The 22200-nt window shown below is 35.9% G+C and overlaps 1 protein-coding gene across 1 annotated transcript in view; it reads left to right on the top strand.

Annotated features, from left to right (window-relative positions):
- Nucleotides 1-542: 542 nt before the first annotated feature.
- CNTLN (centlein) overlaps nt 543-22200 on the top strand; it is a 284413-nt gene continuing 262755 nt past the window's right edge. Inside the window, exons 1-2 of the mRNA XM_045562693.1 lie at nt 543-960; nt 7171-7259. Coding sequence (XP_045418649.1) covers nt 610-960; nt 7171-7259 — 440 coding nt within the window. The 5' untranslated portion in view covers nt 543-609. The remainder of the gene's footprint in view (nt 961-7170; nt 7260-22200) is intronic.

Below are 22200 nucleotides of genomic sequence, written 5' to 3'. Positions count from 1 at the left end.
CCGGCTTGATAGTCCCAGCTCAGCACAAGGCTTTCCGTGTCTCCTTGACATCAGTCAGCTGGTTGTCGGCTGTAACGCAAAGCAGTTTTGCCAAGGGGAGTAAAGAAAACACTTAAGTGTAAAACTTATTCCTTGATCCTCAAGGAGTTTACAGCAGCTCTGAAGAGATTAGCCGTGTAACTAGCACTACAGCGCGGTCAATGAAACGTGACAAACGAGTTGGCAGGGGCCTTCAAGGAGGAGGGATTCACAGTTAAGGATCATTTGGGGCTGGGGGCTTGTCAAGGAAGGCTTTAAGAGGTGGGATGTAAGCTAGGTGGGATGCGTGCGTGAGAAATCGAAGAGTTCCTGGAGAAGGACTCAGGGCAAGTCCCGCCGGCGCGCTGGGCAGACGGGCCTCGCCCCTCGGGCCACAGCGCGTGCGCAGCCCAACGCTCGCGCCGGGCGCGCAGCCCGCGGGAAGCCGGCCAGAGCCCGAGAGCACGAGACCCCGCGCGCCAAGGCGGGAAAAGAGTCGCGCATGCGCAGCTCGGAGCTCCAGGCTCTCTGGGATGGAGACGGGAAGGGGGAGTTTCCAAGAGGGAACTTGACTCGTTAGCAGCCGCGGCCATGGCGGCGCCCTCACAGTTCCCTCCGCCCCCGGCGCGACAGTTAGGCCCCAGGTCCGCACGTGTTGGGCGGGGAGCTGAGGTGAACGCCGTGCGCAGCGAGGCCTCGGGACTTGCCAGCGCAGCGCGGGAGGTCGTCGCGGACAAAAGTGATATGATCTGGCGGGGCGAAGAAGGGTCTGGGGGCCGGCGAGGGCCAGAGGGGGCAGCTCCGGCTCATGCTCCCTTCCTCAGTGCGCCCATGGGGTCCACGCGGCTAGAGGGCATCTCGGTAGAGGAGGCGATGGTGACCCGGACGCAGCTGCTGGAGGAAGAGCTGAGCAGCGTAAAGGAGGAGCTGGCCCTGTGTCAGGTATCTAGGACTCTCGCCGCCGGCCTTTTCCCTCCACGGCGGGGCCGGGACCCGCGGGCAGGCGCGCCCTTCTCCCTCCGCCTTGGACTGCCCAGCCGCGCCCGGCGACGCTCCCTCCCTGCTCCCACACCCAGCTCGGCCGCCGCTTGGGGCTGGAGGGATGCGGCAGCGCCCGGCTCCCCAGCACCGGCTTCCTGCCCCGTTCCTGACACCCGCCAGGCAGGGTTCGCCTCCGCGCCCCGCGTTTAGCTTTGGTCACTTGGATACACGCAGTCGCACACCCCTCCTTTCCCCCTGCCCAAGGTCTAGGTGGTCACTGTGGTTGGTACCTGGTACCCACGAGTGGAGTGCAGCCCATGAGTCGAAATGAACAGGAAAGTGTAAACACTTTTGTTAAAGTAAAATCCGTCCATGAAGGAGGAGCCTGTCTTTAATTTTCAAACCCACACTTGTCCTTGTTTTTACATAAACTTAAGTTGTAAACACAGACAAATAATTTTTAGGGAGTCTAGGAGCTGGGAACTTACACACAAGAGATTTTACTTAATAACCAACTATAGTAATTCCGTAGTCTTTGAGTGAGAAATCTCATTTTCGTGTGATCTTGCAGGTGAAAAGCATTTGCTAAAGCAGTTGCATTACTTTCCTGTTATTTGCAGAGTTTGTTAAGTATGAGCTTGACTGTACTCATGTTCGTAGAGATTAATTTGCCTTTAGTTTTGCATCCTTACAAACCATCTCTTCTCTGATTTTACCAGAACCTTTAGACAGGGTTGTGAGATTAAATGCTGGGAACTCACTCAGCAATAGGTCTTTAAGTCACTGTCTCCAAGGTAGAAACCAGTTAGGCACTGCTGAACACCAAGGTAACTTTGTCAACAGTATCATTAGATTAACAAAACAATTCATGATATTCATTATCTCTGCTAGTCTGTTCTATTGGATTCTTTTGCCCTTTTTATAGGTCCTTGCCGACTGAGTCAAGGCTGTAAAAATAGGACTGTCTTGGTCAAATTTAATATGCCTTTGGTTAAACAAGTTCAGGAGATTTTATGTGGCTGCCCTCTTCATTTTTCCATTTTCTGTTCTTCACTGGTTAAGGAGCAAAGAGATAAATAAGACACCATCCAACTAAAGCATTTTATCATCTGCAGCTCTTACTCTTAGGGATTTGCAAGATGTGAACTCATGATAAAGGTCTTTGTCCCTTTAAGTCCTAACCTAAGACGTTTGCCCATATTTTCTACACTGTTTCTCCCATCACTCCCTCCCCTCATAGTTATGCCTTTGGCTGGCTAAGAAGCTATTTACTTTTTATGACTGACTTGATTAAGGAAGTGAATCTTTTGGAAGCAGCCTGAAGAGCCCCTTCTCCCAAATCCATTCACGGTTAACATTCTTTAAACATGGGGCTCCAGAGATGACATTGACTTTTGTGATCTTGGATGTGTATAGACTAGGAAGATGATTGAAATACTCTTGGCAGATGTAAAAATATAGAGACGGTCATAATAGCCTAGATGTTTCTTAAGATTTTGTAGTATTAATACCGTTAAATTATCATAGGCATTCCAGTAATATTAAGATGAGGTTGGCAGTATCCCACTCCGTGAAACTGTAGTCAAACCAAACTCCTGCTCCAGGGAAAACTTGGGAAAAGTAGTAACTGAAATCCTAATTGTTTTGTAAAAAATCATTTAAGTACTAAAATACTCACTTTTACATCATTTTAATTCATTCTTCTGCTTAGTTATTCAGCTAGGAATCACAGTACCCAAGAGTACATAGTGTTAAAACTTGCTAAAAATTGCAACCCAAAGTAAAATATTTTACTTTTCAACCTAGTAAGTACACACACATACACATACTAATTAATTTAGATTAATAAAACACATATTAAGTTAGATTAATAAAATAATTAATGATACTCATTTCTCTTATAGTTCTTTTGCCCCCTTTATGGGTCTTTGTTGAGTCAATGCTGTAAAAACATGACTATCTTTTTCAAAGTTAATATGCCTTTGGTTAAACAAGTTTGGGACATTTATGTGGCTTCTCTCTTTTCATTTTCCAATTTTTTGTTTTTCACTGGTTAAGGAGCAAGGGGATAAATAAAAGACACCAGTGAACTAAAGCCTTTTGTTCAGAGCATATAATTTCAGAAAGTATTTGCCTTAACAGTGTGTCATGAGCTCTGATATTTTCTTTTCAATTCTATTCTTTTAAAAAATGCTTTTCAGATGTACTAAATTAATTTCAGAAGCCAATACTGGGTCAAACATATAGTTTGGAAAAGAGAACCCTTCTAGTTAGTACATGGTCATAAGTAGTAGCTTCATTTAGGTTAGTTTGTTTTGTTTCATATTCAGCTTATGAGAATTCAGTTATGTATTTGCTTGGTGAAGAAGAGAGTTTGAGTGATTCCGTGTACTCCATTGGAATGCCTCAGAACAAGCACGTAATAGAAAACAATTCAGTGTTTCTCTTAATGTAAGCGTTTCATCCCACGCTGTGTGATTGTATTATCTAATTAAACTTTTAAAAAATAAGGCTACCAGATTAGCAAGCAAACTATACTTAATGCCTACCTGAAGAAAAAGTGATTCATTTCAATGTGTGGAGAAAAGCTGTCTGTTATTGGACTTACTGAGGATAGTAAGTTAGCTTCCATATGTAGCTTTTTCCTAAGGAATTTTCAAAGGTGTTCCAAAGGGTAATTTTAAACCCATGACATTTATTCATTGATTTAGAACCTAACTCCATCTTACTTTTAATTTTCATTGTATATTTCAAGAATGTGTTATTTGTGACAAAGGATGCTGAAGGTGTGTGTATGTATGTATTTATCACCATTGGTAGAATACCAGATGAGAAAAAATGTTATGTTTATATAGTATTTATAAAGCTTATTTTTTAAATATCAGCTAAAAATATTTATTAAAGCTATAAACCAATTTCAGATAAGAAATTATTTAGGGTATTTCAATGAAATAGGTGTTCATTACCAACTTTAATGATGAAATTAACTTTGGAATCATGTGGGATTAGAAGAGTATATGACCAGAGAACTCAGCCAGTTATATTTTATGTTAGAAATTTAGATATGTTGAATCCTTGTCCATTCGTTCACAAAAAGGATTTTGAGAATGTGTTGTGTAATTAATTCCTACCATTGTTGGTAGATATATTCTAATTGGTGAATCTTTTTGTACAATTTTTCATGATATGAATTTACTGAGTGACTACTTTGTGCCATACTTTGTAAGTAAACTTGTTCCATGGTTATCCTTGAGTTCTGATAAGCAAATTATTTGTTTAAATGTAGGAAATAGTTTACAGATGTTTTTTGAATTCATTCCTCCAGTAGAGGTCAATTGAGGGTCTAATATATTGCTTAAACACTAAACTAGGTATTTGGAAAGGATGGTATCTATTTCCATGCTAGCTGATTGTGAAAGACAAAATCAGTCCACCTCCAAGCAGATTTAAACCCAAATCACCTACCATTTAGTCAACTGTTTCGTAGGCCGAGTATAATAAACTTTATAGGAAGTGGTAGGAATTTTTATTTCAATTTTAGATCATTTGATTCTGTTTGGAAGTTCTGTAGTGAGAATAAAGAATTTTATAATGAGTATTTTTTAAAGGTTTTTATTTTTAATTTTTTTTTAAAGAACATCTTTAAGTGCCCAAAGGAAGGGAAAATATAAAGAGAATATGATTGACAATAGTTTCTTTGTTTTAATAATGTCTAGAACAGTTTGAAAACTAGTTCTTTGTTTTTTGGGAGGCTTTTTTATATAAAAGAGGGTCTTTTCAGTAATTAGAGGTATAATCCACACTGAATATAATGTAGCATTTAAATCACTAAAAAACTCACAGAACTCATGCATACTACAGTGCTGCAGTCTATTTGTAGCATTTTATTGTTCACAAAATAACTTACTTTTTTTTCAGATCACCAGCCTTAATGGATAGCATGGTGGCTATAGCTAATAACAATGTATTATATACTTGAAAATTGCTAAGAGAGTAGATTTTTAAGTGTTCTCACCACACACACACAAAAATGATGAGTATGTGAGGCAATGGGTTCTGTTAATTAGCTTTATTTAGCCATCCACAGTGTATACATATATCAAAACCTGTTGTATACCATAAATGTATATAATTTTAATTGTTCCATTAAAAATATAAAATTAAAAGCCAAAAATTCTAAAAGAAAGAACGGGTAAAAATATTTCTAATTTTGGAGTAGAGAAGGCCTTTCTATCTGGTACATAAAATCCATAAGCCATAATGGCAAAGGTGGATAAATTTGAGTATTATAAAATTAATAACTTCCTTTTCCAAAAAAAATTGCCATCTTAAAGTTAAATAAACAACAGACTCGGAAGAATATTTCTAGCACATTTGATAAACATAAGTTTAATTTTAAGATTTCCTATGCATTTACAACAGCACTTCTTATATTTCATTGGCAGAACTTAGTCACATAGCCCATAAGGCAAGAAAGGCCAGTCTGTTAATTAGGCAGCGAAGAGCCAGAATGGTTTCTGTAACTTAAAGAAGAGAATGAGTGGTGGAGACAGACACAAATTGAGGTATCTGCCATGCAAGTAAACCCAAATAACCAAACAAATATAGGATTATCAAATGTGTCGCACACACACACACAAAAATGAAACAGGGTAAGGGGATACCAGGGACTTGTGGGTTTTGGTGGCTGTTATAAATGTAGTAGTTAGGGAAGAACTTTCTTTTAGGAGGTATTATTTAAGCAAAGAACTGGATGAAGTGAGGGAATAATCTGTATGAAAATCTGATGTATGATACAAAAGCCCTGGTTCATGTATAACGAGAAAGTCAGTGTGAACAAGAAAGTGATAAATGAGATTGGTGAGGTGTATATGGGGCCAGATCACATGGGGTCTTGTAGTTTTGGTAAACAGTTTGGATTATTTTCCTAACTTTATGGGAACCTACTGAAGAGTTTTGAATTGTAAGGCTAGCAGACCATGGTGGAGAGTTAAGCAAGAGATGGAATTGACATACTTTACACCGTAAACTCTTTCCATGGTTTTCCCTGAGTTCTGTTAAGCAAATTATTTGTTTAAGTGTAGGAAATAGTTTTCAGAGACTTGGGCTATTGACATGGACTAGAGTCATAGTGGCGGAAGTAGTCAGAGTAGTCAGAATCGGGATATATTCTATAGATTAGGCTAATAGGATTTACCGGTGATTTGAATATGAAGTGTGAGGAAAAGAGAGTAACCAAGATTGACTCCTAGGCTTTAGGTCTTTGAACAAATGAATAGATGGTGTCATTTTCTGAAATACAGAGGGGCAGGTTTGTGAGAGGGTAAGGAATCAATAATTTTATTTTGGACAAATTAAATTTAAGATGCCTATTAGGCACGCAGATGGAATTGTTGAATCGGCAGTTAGAGATACAAGTCTGAACCTTGTATCTCGAGATAGAAATGTGGGAGTCTCAGTGTAGAGATGGGATGTAAAGTCATGGGACTGATAGGAGGTCATGTAGGGCAGTGGTTCACAACCTTGAGTGTACAGATTCACCTGAGGAACTTTTAAAAAATACTGATGCTTGGACCTTACCTGAGACCAATTAGAATCTCTAGATCATCAGTATTTTTAAAAAGCTCCCCAAAAGTGATTCTTAACTGCCAGCCAGGGTTAATAACTAACCTAGGCCATAGCGACAGAAACTATCCATTGTCTATTGGTTTGGAAATATAGAGGACCTTGAAAAATGGTTTTAGAATAATGGTGGGGAGGGGAATCTTACTGGAGGACACATTATAGAGTGAATGGGAGGTGAGGAAATGGAGACAGTGATTATAGGCAACTCTTTCAAGGAGTTTTGTTGCAAAGGGGAGATGAAAAGTGGGGCAATATCTAGAGGGCAATTTCCTTTTAGGGCAGATTTACCTTAATATTCAACATTTCAAAATTTGTACCCCAAAATATGGGTGATAGAAATGGTAAAATTGAATGTGGGTTACCAGTGTAAGAACTTTTTAAAATAAAGCTTTCCTCCCATACTTTAAAAAAAAGAATCTATTGGTATAGTTATAGAACTAGGGATCAGGTAATTATGTTTTTTTCATTTTTAATTTAATGTGGTGTCTTATCTTCTCTGATACTACTATAAAGCAATGCATTTAAAATATCTTTTATTTCTTTAAGGCTGATAAAGAATTTGTATGGTCTTTGTGGAAACGTCTCCAGGTGACAAACCCAGATCTCACACACGCAGTCAGTTTGGTTGTGGAAAGGTGAGTTCCCAGATTATTTTTTCATGAGTATTTGGTTTATTGAACTTGTTTCTTTTCAGTATTAAACTTAAAACTTGTCATTAATGCCCTAAAGAGATTTATTTGATTTCCAAACCAATATGGAGTAGAATATTACAAATTTTGGATTTATTACAAGAGTTATTGTTACTAAGCAATGGACTTGCTTCCTGACGCTCATGGAAGCCAATACCATACACCAGATTTTGCGAAAAGAAAAGGCTTTATTGCAAGGTCTACTGGCAAAGAGACAGGAGGCAATGCTCAAATCTGTCTCCTTGAGCTGTGGTCTAGGGGGCAGGTTTTATAAGCAGAGGGTAACTTCGAAGGAAATAGGAAAATGCAACAAGGCATGATGTGGTTGGGTCATGCAAAGAGAGGTGCTGGGTCCTGGGCTTTTAAGTTTGCATGGCTACAAAACATCCTTTGCTCCTTAATTTGATCCATGCTCCTCAGTCAAGATACTTAAGTTCCCTATGCAGTTGATATTTTTGTTCCCACTGGTTCCAGAGTCATCAATTGGGCACACTTGGTTCATCTGTGCATGCTTGGGTTATGTGACTTGCCATCCAGGGTTTCATTGTAACCAGAAAACAACTTGTTCTGTTGTACACGTGAGCTCTGTCTCTTGCTTATATTCTGACATATTTAGAAAGTTTGCAGATAGGAGATAAAACTATGTCTTAGACACTGTGTCTGTGTGTGTGTGTGTGTGTATGTGTGTGTGTATGTTTAACTATTACAGTTCAACTTTAAAAATTGGTACAGTCCCTGTTGTTTGGCTTTTTACTCCATAGACTGCTCTTGTAGGGAACTTCTTAGACATGACTCAGTTTTCCCCTAGGATAATTGCAGCGTGTACTTGAAAGCCTGAGATGACCTTGCCAGAGTAGAGTAAGTGTTCTGGAATAGGTTGAGGGATTTCACATATTACCCTATAGGGGTTGCCCGGTCATTTAACTATGGATTATTGGGTCTTTTCCTTGGCCATTAGAAACAGTGGAGTGATGCTGGGTATTCCTTACCAAACATTTGGTATAGAGTAGTCCCTTGACACTTAGCACAGCAATTAAAACACTTGCTTTCCTATTACAAGGATTTCTTTTTATTTCCTAAATGAGAAGCTAAGCATATGGATACCTTTTCCTTTTTTAAAAATTGGAATCATCACATAATTTACATATTATTTTTGATAACTTGAACTGTGTTCACCTTTGGAGTCACTAGCCCTGGGCTCATTCTAGTATTATGTCAAATTTGACTTGTTAAAAATCTATGATACATGCTTGATTATGTCTAATTTTACCATCTTTGGTTATTGTGAACACTTAAGATAGTGTAATCAGTTTCTTTTTATGTTGCTTGTATGTCTAATTCATCAATCAATTTTTCCTTTTGATGAACAAAATTAAGTCTTTTGTTGAAGTACCCTTGTTACTTCCTCAGTCATCCTTGAGATGAAATATGATCACTCAGACTCCCTCTGTTTTTTAGCAGCATAAATCTTCTAGAGATGTCTTGAGAGTTTGTCATTTCTATGATTTTTTTTCTTTATCCTTCCCTCCTTTTACTTGCTAATTTTTTTCAACTTTTTAAACCTATCCTAAATTTTTACTTTTCTCTTGGTTGAGCAGAAGCAAATATTAAAATATTGTTGTCACTGTCCTCATCCTTTGCAATTTCTATTTTTTGTATTTATAATATACAAAATATATACATACAAAATATATACAATTTATAAATAAACACGGATACAATATATTAGACGTGGGTACTCAAAAGTTGTTAATAAGATGTATAATGAGATATTTTGGAGATTACTGCTTTATAGCTGTGATTCTCAAAATTTAGTGTGCATAAGATATACTTGGAGAATTTATTAAAATGTAGATCTCTAGGACTTTCACCTGATCTATTGAATCTCTAGCTCCCAAATTATTTTTCTATGGTCCAAGTTTAAAATAAAGTTTAAAATAAACTTTCCAGGTAATTGTGATATCATAATCCGTAGATCACAGAGATACCTTGGATTTTGAATTGACTTGAAATTTGAAACTTGTAAGTGGCATTTACAATTTTAAAACTATGTATTTCCTAGAGAACCAGGTAGTATGTTTGGAGCCATTGAGATGTGAAAATGGTATGCCATTCAACCTGTATCTGTCAAAAGAATATTCTAAATATCAAAGTCAAATAGATTATTTTTCTGTCTAGTCCATTAATTACCCAAATTATGCTCCATTTATTATAGATCTGTTGAATATTTAAGTCATGGGCTTCCTAGATAACATTTTCCCCCTGGAATTTTTAATTGCCCTTCTTTTTACTTTTTCTTATTTAAAAAAGGCTACGTTCCTTGTCAGACATTTGTATAATGGGCAGCAGACATTTTTCCTTGTTCTCTTTGGTTTATGGTATGGATTTGAACCAGTTGCTTTCTAAACGTACTCACAGCTGTCACCCTAGGTTTTCTTTTCATTATACTCCTGAACTTGTTCCAGTTTCTAGACTCCCATGTCTTCCTTTTCTTTTTTATCAGATTACTTTTTTTACGTATTTTTTTTTCTCAAAAGGATGCATAGGTGGTACATTTTCTGACTCCCTGCATGACTGAAAATGTCTATCTTTTGCCCTTATGCTTGACTGATACTTCAGCTGAACATAAAGTATTTATGTCCATGTAGTTTCCCTCAGATTTTTGAAAGCATACCCTTGGTCTCTTCTGGTATACAGTGGTACTACCAAGGAGCCCAATGCTAGGGTGATTCTTGTTTCTGTCTAGACACTTGCTTGAAGCTTTTAGGATTTTCTTGTTATATGTGATATTGTGAAATTTCAATATCATCTGTTTATTTGGGTCTTTTAACTTAAGATTTTCTTTTGATTGAGAATTGTTCTTCACTTATATTTTTTCTTTATTGCCTGTGTTCGTTCTTTCAGCACTCTGTCATAAGTTGGACTTTCTGGATTTGGCTTTCTTTTCTCTTTTCTCTCTTCTCTTATGTTTTCCATCTTTTTATATTTTTGTTGTATCCCTTGAATGGTCATATTTTTTCTTCTATCATTAAGTGGATTTTTTCTGTTTGCTCTGTGCTGTGGTCTGAATGTTGGTGTCCCCCCAAAATTCATATGTTAGAATGTAATACCCAATGTGTTAGTAATGAGAGGTGGGGCCTTTAGGAAGTGATTAAGGCATGAGGTCTCTGCCTCATCATGGGATTGGTGCCGTTATAAAAGGAGCTTGAGGGAGCCTCGTGCCCCTTCTGCCATGTGAGGACACAGTCTGCTGACTCTTTGATCTTGGACTTTTCAGCCTCCAGAACTGTGAGCAATAAATTTCTGTTGTTTATAAATTACCCAGTCTAACGTATTTAATTATAGCAGCCCAAATGGACTAAGATTCTCTTCCATTTTTTGAACTTTAGAAATCAAATTTTTACTTCTAAGAAATTACTTATTTGATTTTTTCTTTTTAAAAGCAGTTTGCCTTAATAAGAGTAACTTTTTAATTTTTATGATTATAATTTTTAAGTTCTTTTCTATTTCTTGCATTATCTTTGTTTTCTGTTGGATAACTTCTGTTTGTTCTTCCTAGTCTTTCTGTTTTTAAAATTAAAACAAAAATTGTTCCTAGTCTTTCTCTTTGATGATATCAATTTTCTTCAAATGTATGATGAAGAGAAAGACTAGGCACCTTCATTCATATTTTTGAATGAGATTCTACATTGCTTTATATAGGTATGTTGCTCATATGGGTTTGCTTTATATTTTTGTGTATCTGTTTACCAGAAGGCTTCTGCTCAGAATGGAAGGATTGACTGTGGGATTCTTGTAACTGGTTGGGGAAGGGCTTATTGACAGGCTTTCCTGAAAGGTGTGTAGTAGAGGGACTTCATTGTAATGAATGATAGTTAGGTCCTTTAAGTCAGGCTCTTTTCTGATTGTATTGATTGTATTGTTTACCCCAACAGCAATAGGAGGGACCTCTTCCAGACATATGGCTGTTTTGAAAGCAGTCTTTGGTCATTTGCTGTAGCTAAATGCTGCAGGTAGCTGTTCTGAACATGGATAATTATGAGGCCAAGCTTTTTGGTAGATGGTTTCTTAATTAATCAGCTTGATTCCTGTGGGCTTCTGCCCTCTGTGTTAACTCATTAGGTACTTAAAGCCCTCTGAGGCCTCTTCCACAAAAGACAGCATCCTCCTCCACTGTAGACTTATATTTAGGTTTTGGATTATGATTTTCTCCTTTGGTTTATGTGTCTCTATGATCATATACTTCTGTCTTTAAGCTATTTGTCAAATTTTTGGTCTATTGCCCCTCTTGTTTTTCATGTTTATGGGAATTATTTAAAGCACTGTGACTTGGGGATTTCAATGTTATGTTGTTAGCTTACCATCTTAAAGCAGAAGTATAATATTCTATTATTCTATTTCATGTAGAATAATTCTATATATCAATATATAGAATATGATATATTCTACTGAATAACAGAATATATCAAAATATATTCTATTATTTTGATATAGCATATTTATTTTTAACCAGTGTCATCTTGCTGTACATTTAATTAGCTGCAAAGGCAGAGAGAATACATTAATGAACTCTCACATTTACCCATTACTCACCTTGAACAATTATCAACACATGGCCAATCTTGTTTCATCTATAATACTCTGTTCTTTCTGTATCTGTTCCCTCTACTACCAGTGAATTATTTTGAAGCAAATCCCAGACCTCATGCTATTTTACCTATAATTACTTTTGTGTTTACAGTCACTTCTAGTTATTAGCAGTAGTTATATTCTATAAAGTCAGTTAAATACTGAATTAGCAAACACTGAACCATTACTCCTAGGGGAAGTAAAGGGTTAGGTTCCTATGAGCCTTTGGTCACAACAATCTTGACAACTGATCATAACATAAAATTGCTTTGTGTGTTTCTGTTTAAAAATAACTTATTTAATATATATTGTCGATTCATTAACATTGAACCCATGGCCAACAGCACTGTAACTCATGCCTGAACAAAGCTTATTTAGTACACTTTTTTCTAAGGGACATCACAGCCTTCTTGTACTTAGGAACACTAGACAGCACTTAAGCACTATGCTTGATGATCATTTTAAACAGTGAAATCATCAAAAAAAGTATAAAAATGTGAAAAACGTGGCACTAAGTAGACCATGAAAAGGACACTTGTGTTTACAGTATAAGAGCTGAAACAAGAAGGTAGATATCACCTTATTTGACATCAGTTGTGAACATGTGGGTCAGGTTACTCGAACTTTTTGCCACATTGTTTGTGCCTTCAAATGACTACAGAATTGTCACAGGTATTGACTTTCACGTTATAAAGAAATTTTAGTGAGTAGGTAAGTTTGAAAATTCTGAATCTGTGAACAAGGATTGACTATCTCTGAAAGCTAAGGGTTCTTTTGACATAACCATAATATATTAATATATCATCATACTTAGAATTCTATAAGTATTCTCTGTTATAATGAAATATCCAATTCATTTTCATATTTCTGTCATTGTCTCCATACCTTTGTAAAAAAGTTGGTATGTTCCTAGAAGAATCTAGAGTCTACCTTTTCTTACTCCTCCATCTTTCTCTTTGCAATTTATTTTTGAAATAAATTGTTTTATTTATACTGTAGAGTTTCCCATATTGTGAACTTTTTTGATTATAGTACTCTGTACCCTATAGTTGCCATAAACTTATAGTTAGAACTAGAGGCTTATTCAGATTCATGTTTGACATTTTGGCAAAAATCTTTTTAGGTGTTAATGTATACAGGAATTCCTCAGATATTGCAGGCTCATTCCATACCACTGCAATAAAGGAAGTCACACAAACTTTTTGGTTTCCTAGTCCATATAAAAGTTATGTTTACACTATACTGTAGTCTATAAAGTGTACAATAACATGTCTATAAAACAATGTACCTTAATTAAAAATATTTTATTGCTAACAAATTCTGACCATCATCTGAGCCTTCAGAGCACTGTAATCTTTTTGTTGGTTTAGGATCTTGCCTTGATGTTGATGGTTGCTGAGTAATCAAGGTGGCAGGTACTGAAGGTTGGGGTGGCTATGGTGATTTCCTAAAATAAGATGACAGTGAACTTTGCCACCTTGATAGACTCTTCCTTTCATGAAAGATATCTCTGTGGCATGCAATGCTATGTGATTTGATTTTACTCACAGCAGAACTTTCAAAGTAGGAGTCAATCCTCTCAAACCCTGCTGCTGCTTTATCGGCTAAGTTTATGGCATATTCTAAATCCCTTGTTGTCATTTCAACAGTGTTCACAGCATTTTTACCAGGAGTAGATTTCATCTCAAGAAACCACTTTCTTTGCTCATCCCTAAGAAGCAACTCCTCATCCATTCAAGTTTTATCTTGAGATTGCAGCAATTCAATCTCATCTTTAGGCTCCACTTCTAATTCTAGTTCCCTTGCTGTTCTTACCACATCTGCAATGACTTCTTCCACTGAAATCTTGAACCCTGTGTTGATATCTTAGTGCCCTCCAGGTATTCACTTCTTCATCAACATTTTGCCTAATAGTTTTAGTATACTTTATCTGAATTATTTTATTAGGGATTAAATATTATGATTTTTGTGATTCTGTCATTTCTTTTATATTTGTTACCTAGAATTCTTTCTAAGTAATTTTTTGATTAGGAAATTTGGTCATAGGGTTCAAAATTTAAAGAATATTAACGAATATGCAATGACGAATCTCCTTCTCATCCTTTTTATAGATACTCTTTAGCAGGGTTTGGAAGTTTCCTTCCATTCCTAGTTTTTTTTAGTGTTTTTAATCATGAAAGGATTGTTGTGTTTTGTCAAATAGAGGTTGAATATCCCTAATCCGAAAATCTAAAATTTGAAATGCTCCAAAATCCCAAACTTTTTTAGCACCTACTGAAGACCTTAGTCTCCAGGTGGCCCATTCCCTTCCTCACAGACAAGCAGTGATAATAGTGCATTTAGGCCTTTGATCTCTTTTGAGTTGTTTTGTATATGATGTGAGTTAAGGATCCAAATTCATTCTTTTCCTTGTGGATATCCAGTTGTCCTAGCATGATTTGTTGAAAAGACTCTTTTTTCCCCTGTGGATGGCCTTAGCACCCTTGTCAAAAATAGTTGACTACAGATGAATGAGCTTATTTCTGAATACTCAGTTCTATTCCATTGGTCTGTATGTCTGTCCTTGTCCCAGTACCACACTGTCTTGATTACTGTTGTTTTGTAGGAAGTTTTGAGATCCATAAACATGAGTGCAAAATAGTTTTTCTTTCTCAAGATTGTTTTGGTTATTCTGGGTCCCCTACAATTCTATATGAATTTTAGAATCAGCTTATCAATTTCTATAAATAAATCATCTGCGATTCTGATATTGATTGTACTGAATCTGTGAATCAGTTTGGGGAATATTGCCTTCTTAATGTTAAGTTTTCTGTGTCATGAACATAGGATTTCCAATTATTTAGAGCTTTAAAAATTTCTTTCAACAGTGTTTTATAGTTTTCAGAGTATAAGTTTTGGATTTCTTTTGGAAAATTTATTCCTAAGTATTTTATTCTTTTTGATACTATTATAAATGGAATTTTTAAAAAATTTTCAGATTATTAAGTACAAGTATATAGATTACAGTTGATTTTTATGTATTCATCTCATGTTCTGCAAGTGTCCTGAACTCACATACTAGTTCTCATAGTTTTTTAGTGGATTCTTTAGGATTTCCTACATATAATATCATGTCATCTGCAAATAGATAGAGTTTTACTTTTTCCTTTCTAATCTGAATGCTTTTGTTTTTTTCTCTTGCCTATTTGCCTTGACTAGAATTTCAGTACATTGTTAAATAGAAGAGGTAAAAGCAGACATCTTGTCTTGTTTCTGATCATAGGGGTAAAGCATCCAGTCTTTCACTATTAAGTTTAGTATTATCTGTGGGTTTTTTGTAGATACTCTTTAGCAGGGTTTGGAAGTTCCCTTACATTCCTAGTTTTTTTAGTGTTTTTATCTTGAAAGGATTGTTGTGTTTTGTCAAATACAGATTGAGTATCCCTAATCCGAAAATCTAAAATTTGAAATGCTCCAAAATCCAAAACTTTTTTAGCACCTACTGAAGACCTCAAGTGGAAAATTCCACACCTGCCATCATGTTAGGGGTTGAAGTCAAAACTTAAGTGCATAACACACACTGTATTCAGCATCCCTGAGGGAAAAAAAGGCCCTCCCAACACCCTTGAGCTGCTATTTATCTTTTCTGCACATGCTGGTCATGTATCATATTTTTTTACTCTGAAGCACTTAGGTGTGAATAAGTGTAAGAAAATAATTGTTTATCAGTAGTATGTAAATTCAGAGTCAGGAATGATGATGATGCCAAGCAACAACTGACTGTCTACATTGGTGGCTGAGATAGTGACACCTTTGCTTTCTATTGGTTCAGTGTATATAAGCTTTGTTTCATGCACAAAAGTACTAAAAATATAGTATAAAACTACCTTCAGGCTATATGTATAATGTATATATGAAATATAAATGAATTTTGTGTTTAGAGTTGGGTCCCATCCCCAATATGTTTCATTATGTATGTGCAGATATTCCAAAATCCAAAGAATTCCAAAATCCCAAAAATGTCTGGTCCCAAGCATTTTGGATAAGGGATACTCAATCAATACCTTTGTTGTGTCTATTGAGATGATCATGTGACTTTTGTTTTATATTCTATTGATGTGATATGTACATTGATTTTTCAGATGTTAAACCTACCTTGCATTTCTAGGATATATTATTTTTATATTTTGGATTTGGTTTGCTAGTATTTTGTTGAGGATTTTTGCATTCATATTTATGAGATAGTAGTCTGTAGTTTTCTTGTAGTGTGTTTGTTTTTTGTATCTAGTCTTTGAACATGATTTCAGAAAGTTCCTATTTTTTGGAAGAGTTTTTGAAGAATTGATATTAATTTTTTTTGGAAGTTTGGTAGAATTCAGCAGTAAATCTATTCAGGTCTGGGCTTTTCTTTCTGGGTAATTTTTTAGTTACTAATTCAGTTTCTTCATTTGTTACAGGTTGATTCAGATTTCCTATTTTTGCTTGTCACTTTTCATAATTTGTATCTTTCTAGGAATTTGTCCATTTCTTCTAAATTTTCCAATTTGCTGGGTACAGTTGTAGAGTTCCTTTAAAATCCCTTTTGTTTTTGTAAGATTGGTAGTAATATTATCCTTTTTATTTCTGATTCTGGTAATTTTAGGCTTTTCTTTGTTATTGTGGTCAGTCTAGCTGAACTTTTGTCAATTTTGTTGATTTTTTTCAAAGAACCAGCTTTTAGGGTTTTTTTTGTTTTGTTTTTGTTTTTTGAGACAGGGTCTTGCTCTGTTGCTCAGCCTAGAGTACAGTGGTGTCATCATAGCTCACTGCAGCCGCAAACTTCTGGGCTTGAGTGATCCTCCTGCCTCAGCCTCCCAAATAGCTGGGACTACAGGTGTGCACCTCTATGCCCAGCTAATTTTTCTATTTTTTGTAGAGATGGGGTCTTACTCTTGCTCAGGCTGGTCTTGAACTCCTGGCCTCAAGTGATCCTCCTCCTTTGGCCTCCCAAAGTGCTAGGATTATAGGCGTGAGCCACCCACCAGCTCAGCTTTTGGTTCTATTTATTTTTCTCTGCTATTTTTCTGTTCTCTATTTCATTAGTTTCTCTTCTGATCTTTATTATTTCCTTCATTGCATTTGCTTTAGGTTTGTATAATTTGCTTTTCTTTTTCAGCATTACTATTTTCAGACCTTTCTTCTTTCTTGGTATAGGCATTTATATTAATAGCTATAAACTTCCCTTTCAGCACTGCTTTAGCTGCATCTCATAAGTTGTGATATTTTTTGTTTTCATTTTCATTCATCTCAAAGTATTTTGTCTTGATTTTCTCTTTGACCCATTGATTATTTAGGAGTTTGTGGTTTAATTTATACATATTTGTGAGTTTCTCAATTTTCTCCCTGATTTTTATATCTAATTTTGTTCCATTGTATTCAGATTTATTGAGATTTGTTTTATGACCTAGCAGTGGTCTATGCTGGCTAGAACTTCTAAGCTTGAACTTTTCCATACTATATTGCAAATAAAGTATGTTTCTTTGGAAAGAGATCAGTACCTTCCTGTTTTACTTCTTATTTTCCTTCCAGGCAGAATCTCTGAGCTAGGCCTCTGGAGTTGAGGATGTGGACAATATTATACTTCTCTCTGAATGGCACTCCCATTCATGGAGCTGATTGCTCAGTGAAGAGGAGACAGCAGCCTGAGGTCCTCTTGCCTTGCCTCTCCTGGCGTGGAACCACTGCATCACAAGCTGGGGAAAGGTGGTTAGGTCTCAGTGTGCCATGTCCCAAGTAGAGCCTTTATTTCATAATTTGGGTCTCGGCAGCAGTCTCAACTTTCAACTTGAGTTGGTCTTAGGCTCAGCAACAGTTTGCAGGGGCAGGATGAGAAATGCTGATGTCCTGTTCCTCCCAGGAAGAAAGCTCTCCACCTGGGAACTGGTGGGAGAGGGAGCCCTATGTTCTGGCTGCAGTTGTCTGGAGTGGAGTCTCCACTATACTGAGCTTGAAAGAGTGGAAGGAGGGAGTGGTGTTGGTTCACGTACCATAGACATCTATCTGCCTTTCTTACTGAATTTTTGTAGATTTTCTTGGATAGATGTTTCTTCATTTGCCATTTGCCCTTAAGACCATTTCCAGAGGCTTTAAGTAATTTTTTTTTTTCTTTTCTTCTTCTTCTTCAATAGTTTTCCCAGTTTTACTGGGGAGGGGATCAGCAGAAGAGCTCTTCACATCATCTTGCGTGAAGTCCATTTCTCAATGTTTGTTGTTTTAAGCAACTAAATCTTGGGGAAATTTCTTATCCAACAATAGATAACCTATACACTGGATCAGAAGATACATATGGTTGTAATTGTGATAGAGCCTGTCAAATCACTGATTTTAGAAGTTGTACCAATTTGTGCTTCACCTGCAATATAAGAAGGTGCTTGTTTTCCTCACATCCTGGCTATCATGTTGCTTTCAAACTTCTGTATTTTTTCTTGTCTGAAAGCTAAACATGATATCCTGAAATTCACTTGAATTTCTCTTGTGTGAGTGAAATCTAAGTGCCATTTTATATAGTTTTCAGCGAACTTGTAGACTTTTTCTTTTATATATCTATTGCCTGTGGCATTTCTAATTCATGTCCTGTGGTGCCCTTCAAACTCAGTATATTATGTGGAGAACTTACTGGCTTCTCCTTTGAGTTGTTTTACTACTTAACTTTCTTACTACCACAGGCATGCCATTTTCTTCCTTTTCTTTAAATTTCACATCTTGAGGGTAATCTTTGATACTTTTTGGTCTCTTTTTGAACAGAAAATCAATTCCCAAGTTTAGTCACTTTCTCTTTTGCAGTGTCACTCAAACCTAGTAATTCCTCTGTGTTCTTAACTTCCAAATCCTCCGTCATGGTTCTTAGTATCTCAGCTCTGAACATCTTATTGATTTCTTTTTCAAATATCAGTTCTGTTTTACATCCTCACTTTGAGACAAAGCAAGATGTAAGACACCAAAGAAAATACTTTGTAAAATTCAAGTTAAAGGTAGCCAATGAAAATTCTAGGATTTTCTGAATGGATATATAGTGGAAACTTGTAACCCTTAAGCTTGGAAATGTTGCAGTGAAGTAAGACTGTGAGATTTAGACATGCATGGCCATCATTAAAACAGATATCTCCACTACATTTACTCATTCAGCAAGCATCAATTGAAAGTCATCTGATTGTTAGACACTCTGCTAAAAGTTAAAGAAAGAGATAGTGTTTAATGAGAAAGACATTGCAGAAAGATATAATTAATAATGGAGTTTGATAAGTATTATGATAAGGATATTCATTCAATATAATTATTTCTTTCCTTGTTCCCTGGAAAAAGATGTAAAAAAAGTTCTCACTCTCACTAATTCTTTTTTAAGTATTTAGAAGTTTATGTTATTGAAAATAAAATTTTGATTTTCCTAATAGAATAATATCATGCAAATAGATTTTTTTTTTTTTTTTTGAGACGAGGTCTCACTCTGTTGCCCAAGCTAGAGTGCAGTGGTGTCATCATAACAACGTAAACTCCTGGGCTCCAGCTATCCTCCTGTCTCAGCTTCCCATGTAGCTGGGACTACAGGCGCACACTACTATGCCCAGCTAATTGTTCTACTTTTTGTAGACACGGGGCCTGGAGAAAATATTTTTTATATATATTTTTCTTATAAATTTGTTTGTAAAAAATATTTTCTATCATTTATAGATATTTTAATTTACCTGTCATTTCATGGGTTCATTGTGAACTACTTCTGCCAAAAGTACGTTTTGAATATATCACTTGTTATTAGCTCTACAGATCCAATTTCCTTGCTATTTTATATAAACTTTCACTTTAGATTATTAATATCATAAGAGTTAAACCACTGTATTTTACCTTTAAATTCATAAGGAAACATCACAACTTCATGAGGCAGGAGTAATAAACATTGAAGAAACAGTAACATGGAATTTCATAGAATATCAATACATTAGGAACCATAGGAGCTTGAAATGTACCTCTTTTCTTTGGATAGCTACAGATGTGTGCCAAAGTCCAGAATCTTTGCCTTAGATACAAACTTCATCTTGGCTTTTAAAATTAATAATACATTATTTTGTTCATAAAATGCATTATTAATATTTTGAGTTTGGAGTAAAACAACAGAAATTGCTATTATTTTGTCTGCTAAAATTGTTTTGTAAATATTTTTGTGGACCTACCCAACAATGTGCAGTCATGTATTTTGTGTAGCTATGCTTTAAGGTACTGTAGCTTGTGATCTATACCTACTGTTACAAAGAATTCTAAGAAATGTATTGTGCTTCTTTGCTGCAACAAATCCATCCAGAGTTGGGCTCTTGCTTATTAATTTACTTCTCCCAATTCCCTCCCCCCCTTTTTTTACATTTGCTACTATTACTAATCTTTTTTGTATTACTTGCTGTTTTTTATTTTCTAGTTATTTGACATTTATTTGTCTTAGAGTGGTGATCTAAGTATAGTCTGTCTGAAGACCTGTGTTAGTAAGCAAATATTAAGGAGAATGTGCCAGAATGTAAATCAACCTTGTGCTTTCTTCATAGAGAAAGCCTTGATAGTTATCATGCTTTTTCTCAAGGCCAACCAGTAACAACTGATTCAGTCCTGCATTTTGTATAGCACTCTCTTAAGTTTCTACATTTTGTTATATACATCCTTCTTCAGGGATACTTTAAGCTCTGTGGGTGGAAGAGATTACAGTATGAAGAGAATTAGGTGTTATGCTAAAAACTAGGGAGAATAGGTCATATCCTATTCTACTGAACAATGAGATACTAACTAAATTGTTCAATTCCAAGATTGCTAGAAACTGGGCATTATACTATCCATGCAGAAGACTGAAGAATTCTCTGGAGAAACCAAGCAGTCCTCGGTAAAAAACAGGGAGACACTGACATTTAGGGGTTCCCTAACAAAATGACATTTTCCCATCCACTTAACTATAGAGATTTGGTAGCAAGCCCTCCACCCCCACCCCATGCTAAGTAAAATTATCAGCTATCATTTTTAGTGCCTCACTTGTAAATATGAATGTAAAACAAAGGATTGTAAGACATTTGAGGAAAACCTCCGGTGTGAAAGACAAGAAACCAATATAACAGAAAAATGAAGCTCAGAGAAGACAGATAACATAGAAGAAAACAAAGGAAAAAGAAAATCCCTATAGTTAATATCCTAAGACAGATAAGGGAAGATCTGTTATATGTGAAACATATAAGAGGCAAAGAAAGAGAAAGAGTACTTGAAAAATAATATGATTATCAAAATTAAAAAAAAATTAAACTAAAGTAGTTGGAAGATAAGGTGGAGTGTATCTTCCAAAAATTAGAACTATGACAAAGGTTAGTAAATAGATGCAAAAAGAAAAGAATAAGAATCAATCTAGGCACTCTAACAGTTATTAATAGGAATTTCAGTAATAGAGAATAGAGAAAAATAGACATTATTAAGGAAGTAATTCAAGAAATTTCTCTGACTCAGGATCATGAGTTTCTAGATCACAAGTGTCCATTGAATGTCCAGCACAAAACTATAGCAAGGCACATTATTGTGTAATTTTAGAACACTGGATATAGAAGATCATAAAACCCCCTTAGAGGGGAATAAAATAGTCACATATGTAGGGTTAGGAATTAGAATAGCAATGATTGTCTCAATTGCTAGAAGCTAGAAGACATAGAGGACTGCCTTCATAATTCTGGGACAGAAATTATTTTCAACCTGAAATTCTATGTCTAGCCAGATTATCAATCAAGTATAAAATCAGAATAAATAAATCTGGCATATATGGCTTCATACACATTCTTAGGAGCCCACTGGAAAGTGCGCACCACCAAAGTGAAAAATAAACTAAATCATATAAAAATTTGGGATTGAGAAAATGTGAGATCCAACATATGAAGAATATAAAGATTTTCCAAAATGAAGATAAAAGGAAGTCCAAGAAGTCTTGGTAACAAGTAATTCAGAATAGAGCAGGAACACAGAACAGTTCTTTAAGATGGATGACTTTATGAAAAAATTAGCACTGATAGATAATGTAATGCTTTTGAGAAAGGCATTTTACACTTCTCTCTGAGAATACTAGAAAGGGTTAATGATAAGTAAATAGAAAACTGAACAAATAAAGGTGATAATTTTAATTTTTTAAAAATGAAAGAGTTAACATTTAATTTCATCTCATTAATTAACACAACCAGTAAATCATCACTTCCTTGTAGGATTCCAAATGTGATGCCATACTGATTGCGAGGGG

The sequence above is a fragment of the Lemur catta genome, chromosome 10 (assembly GCF_020740605.2).
Source record: "Lemur catta isolate mLemCat1 chromosome 10, mLemCat1.pri, whole genome shotgun sequence".
NCBI lineage: Eukaryota > Metazoa > Chordata > Mammalia > Primates > Lemuridae > Lemur > Lemur catta.
This window is presented reverse-complemented; position numbering and strand designations above follow the sequence as displayed.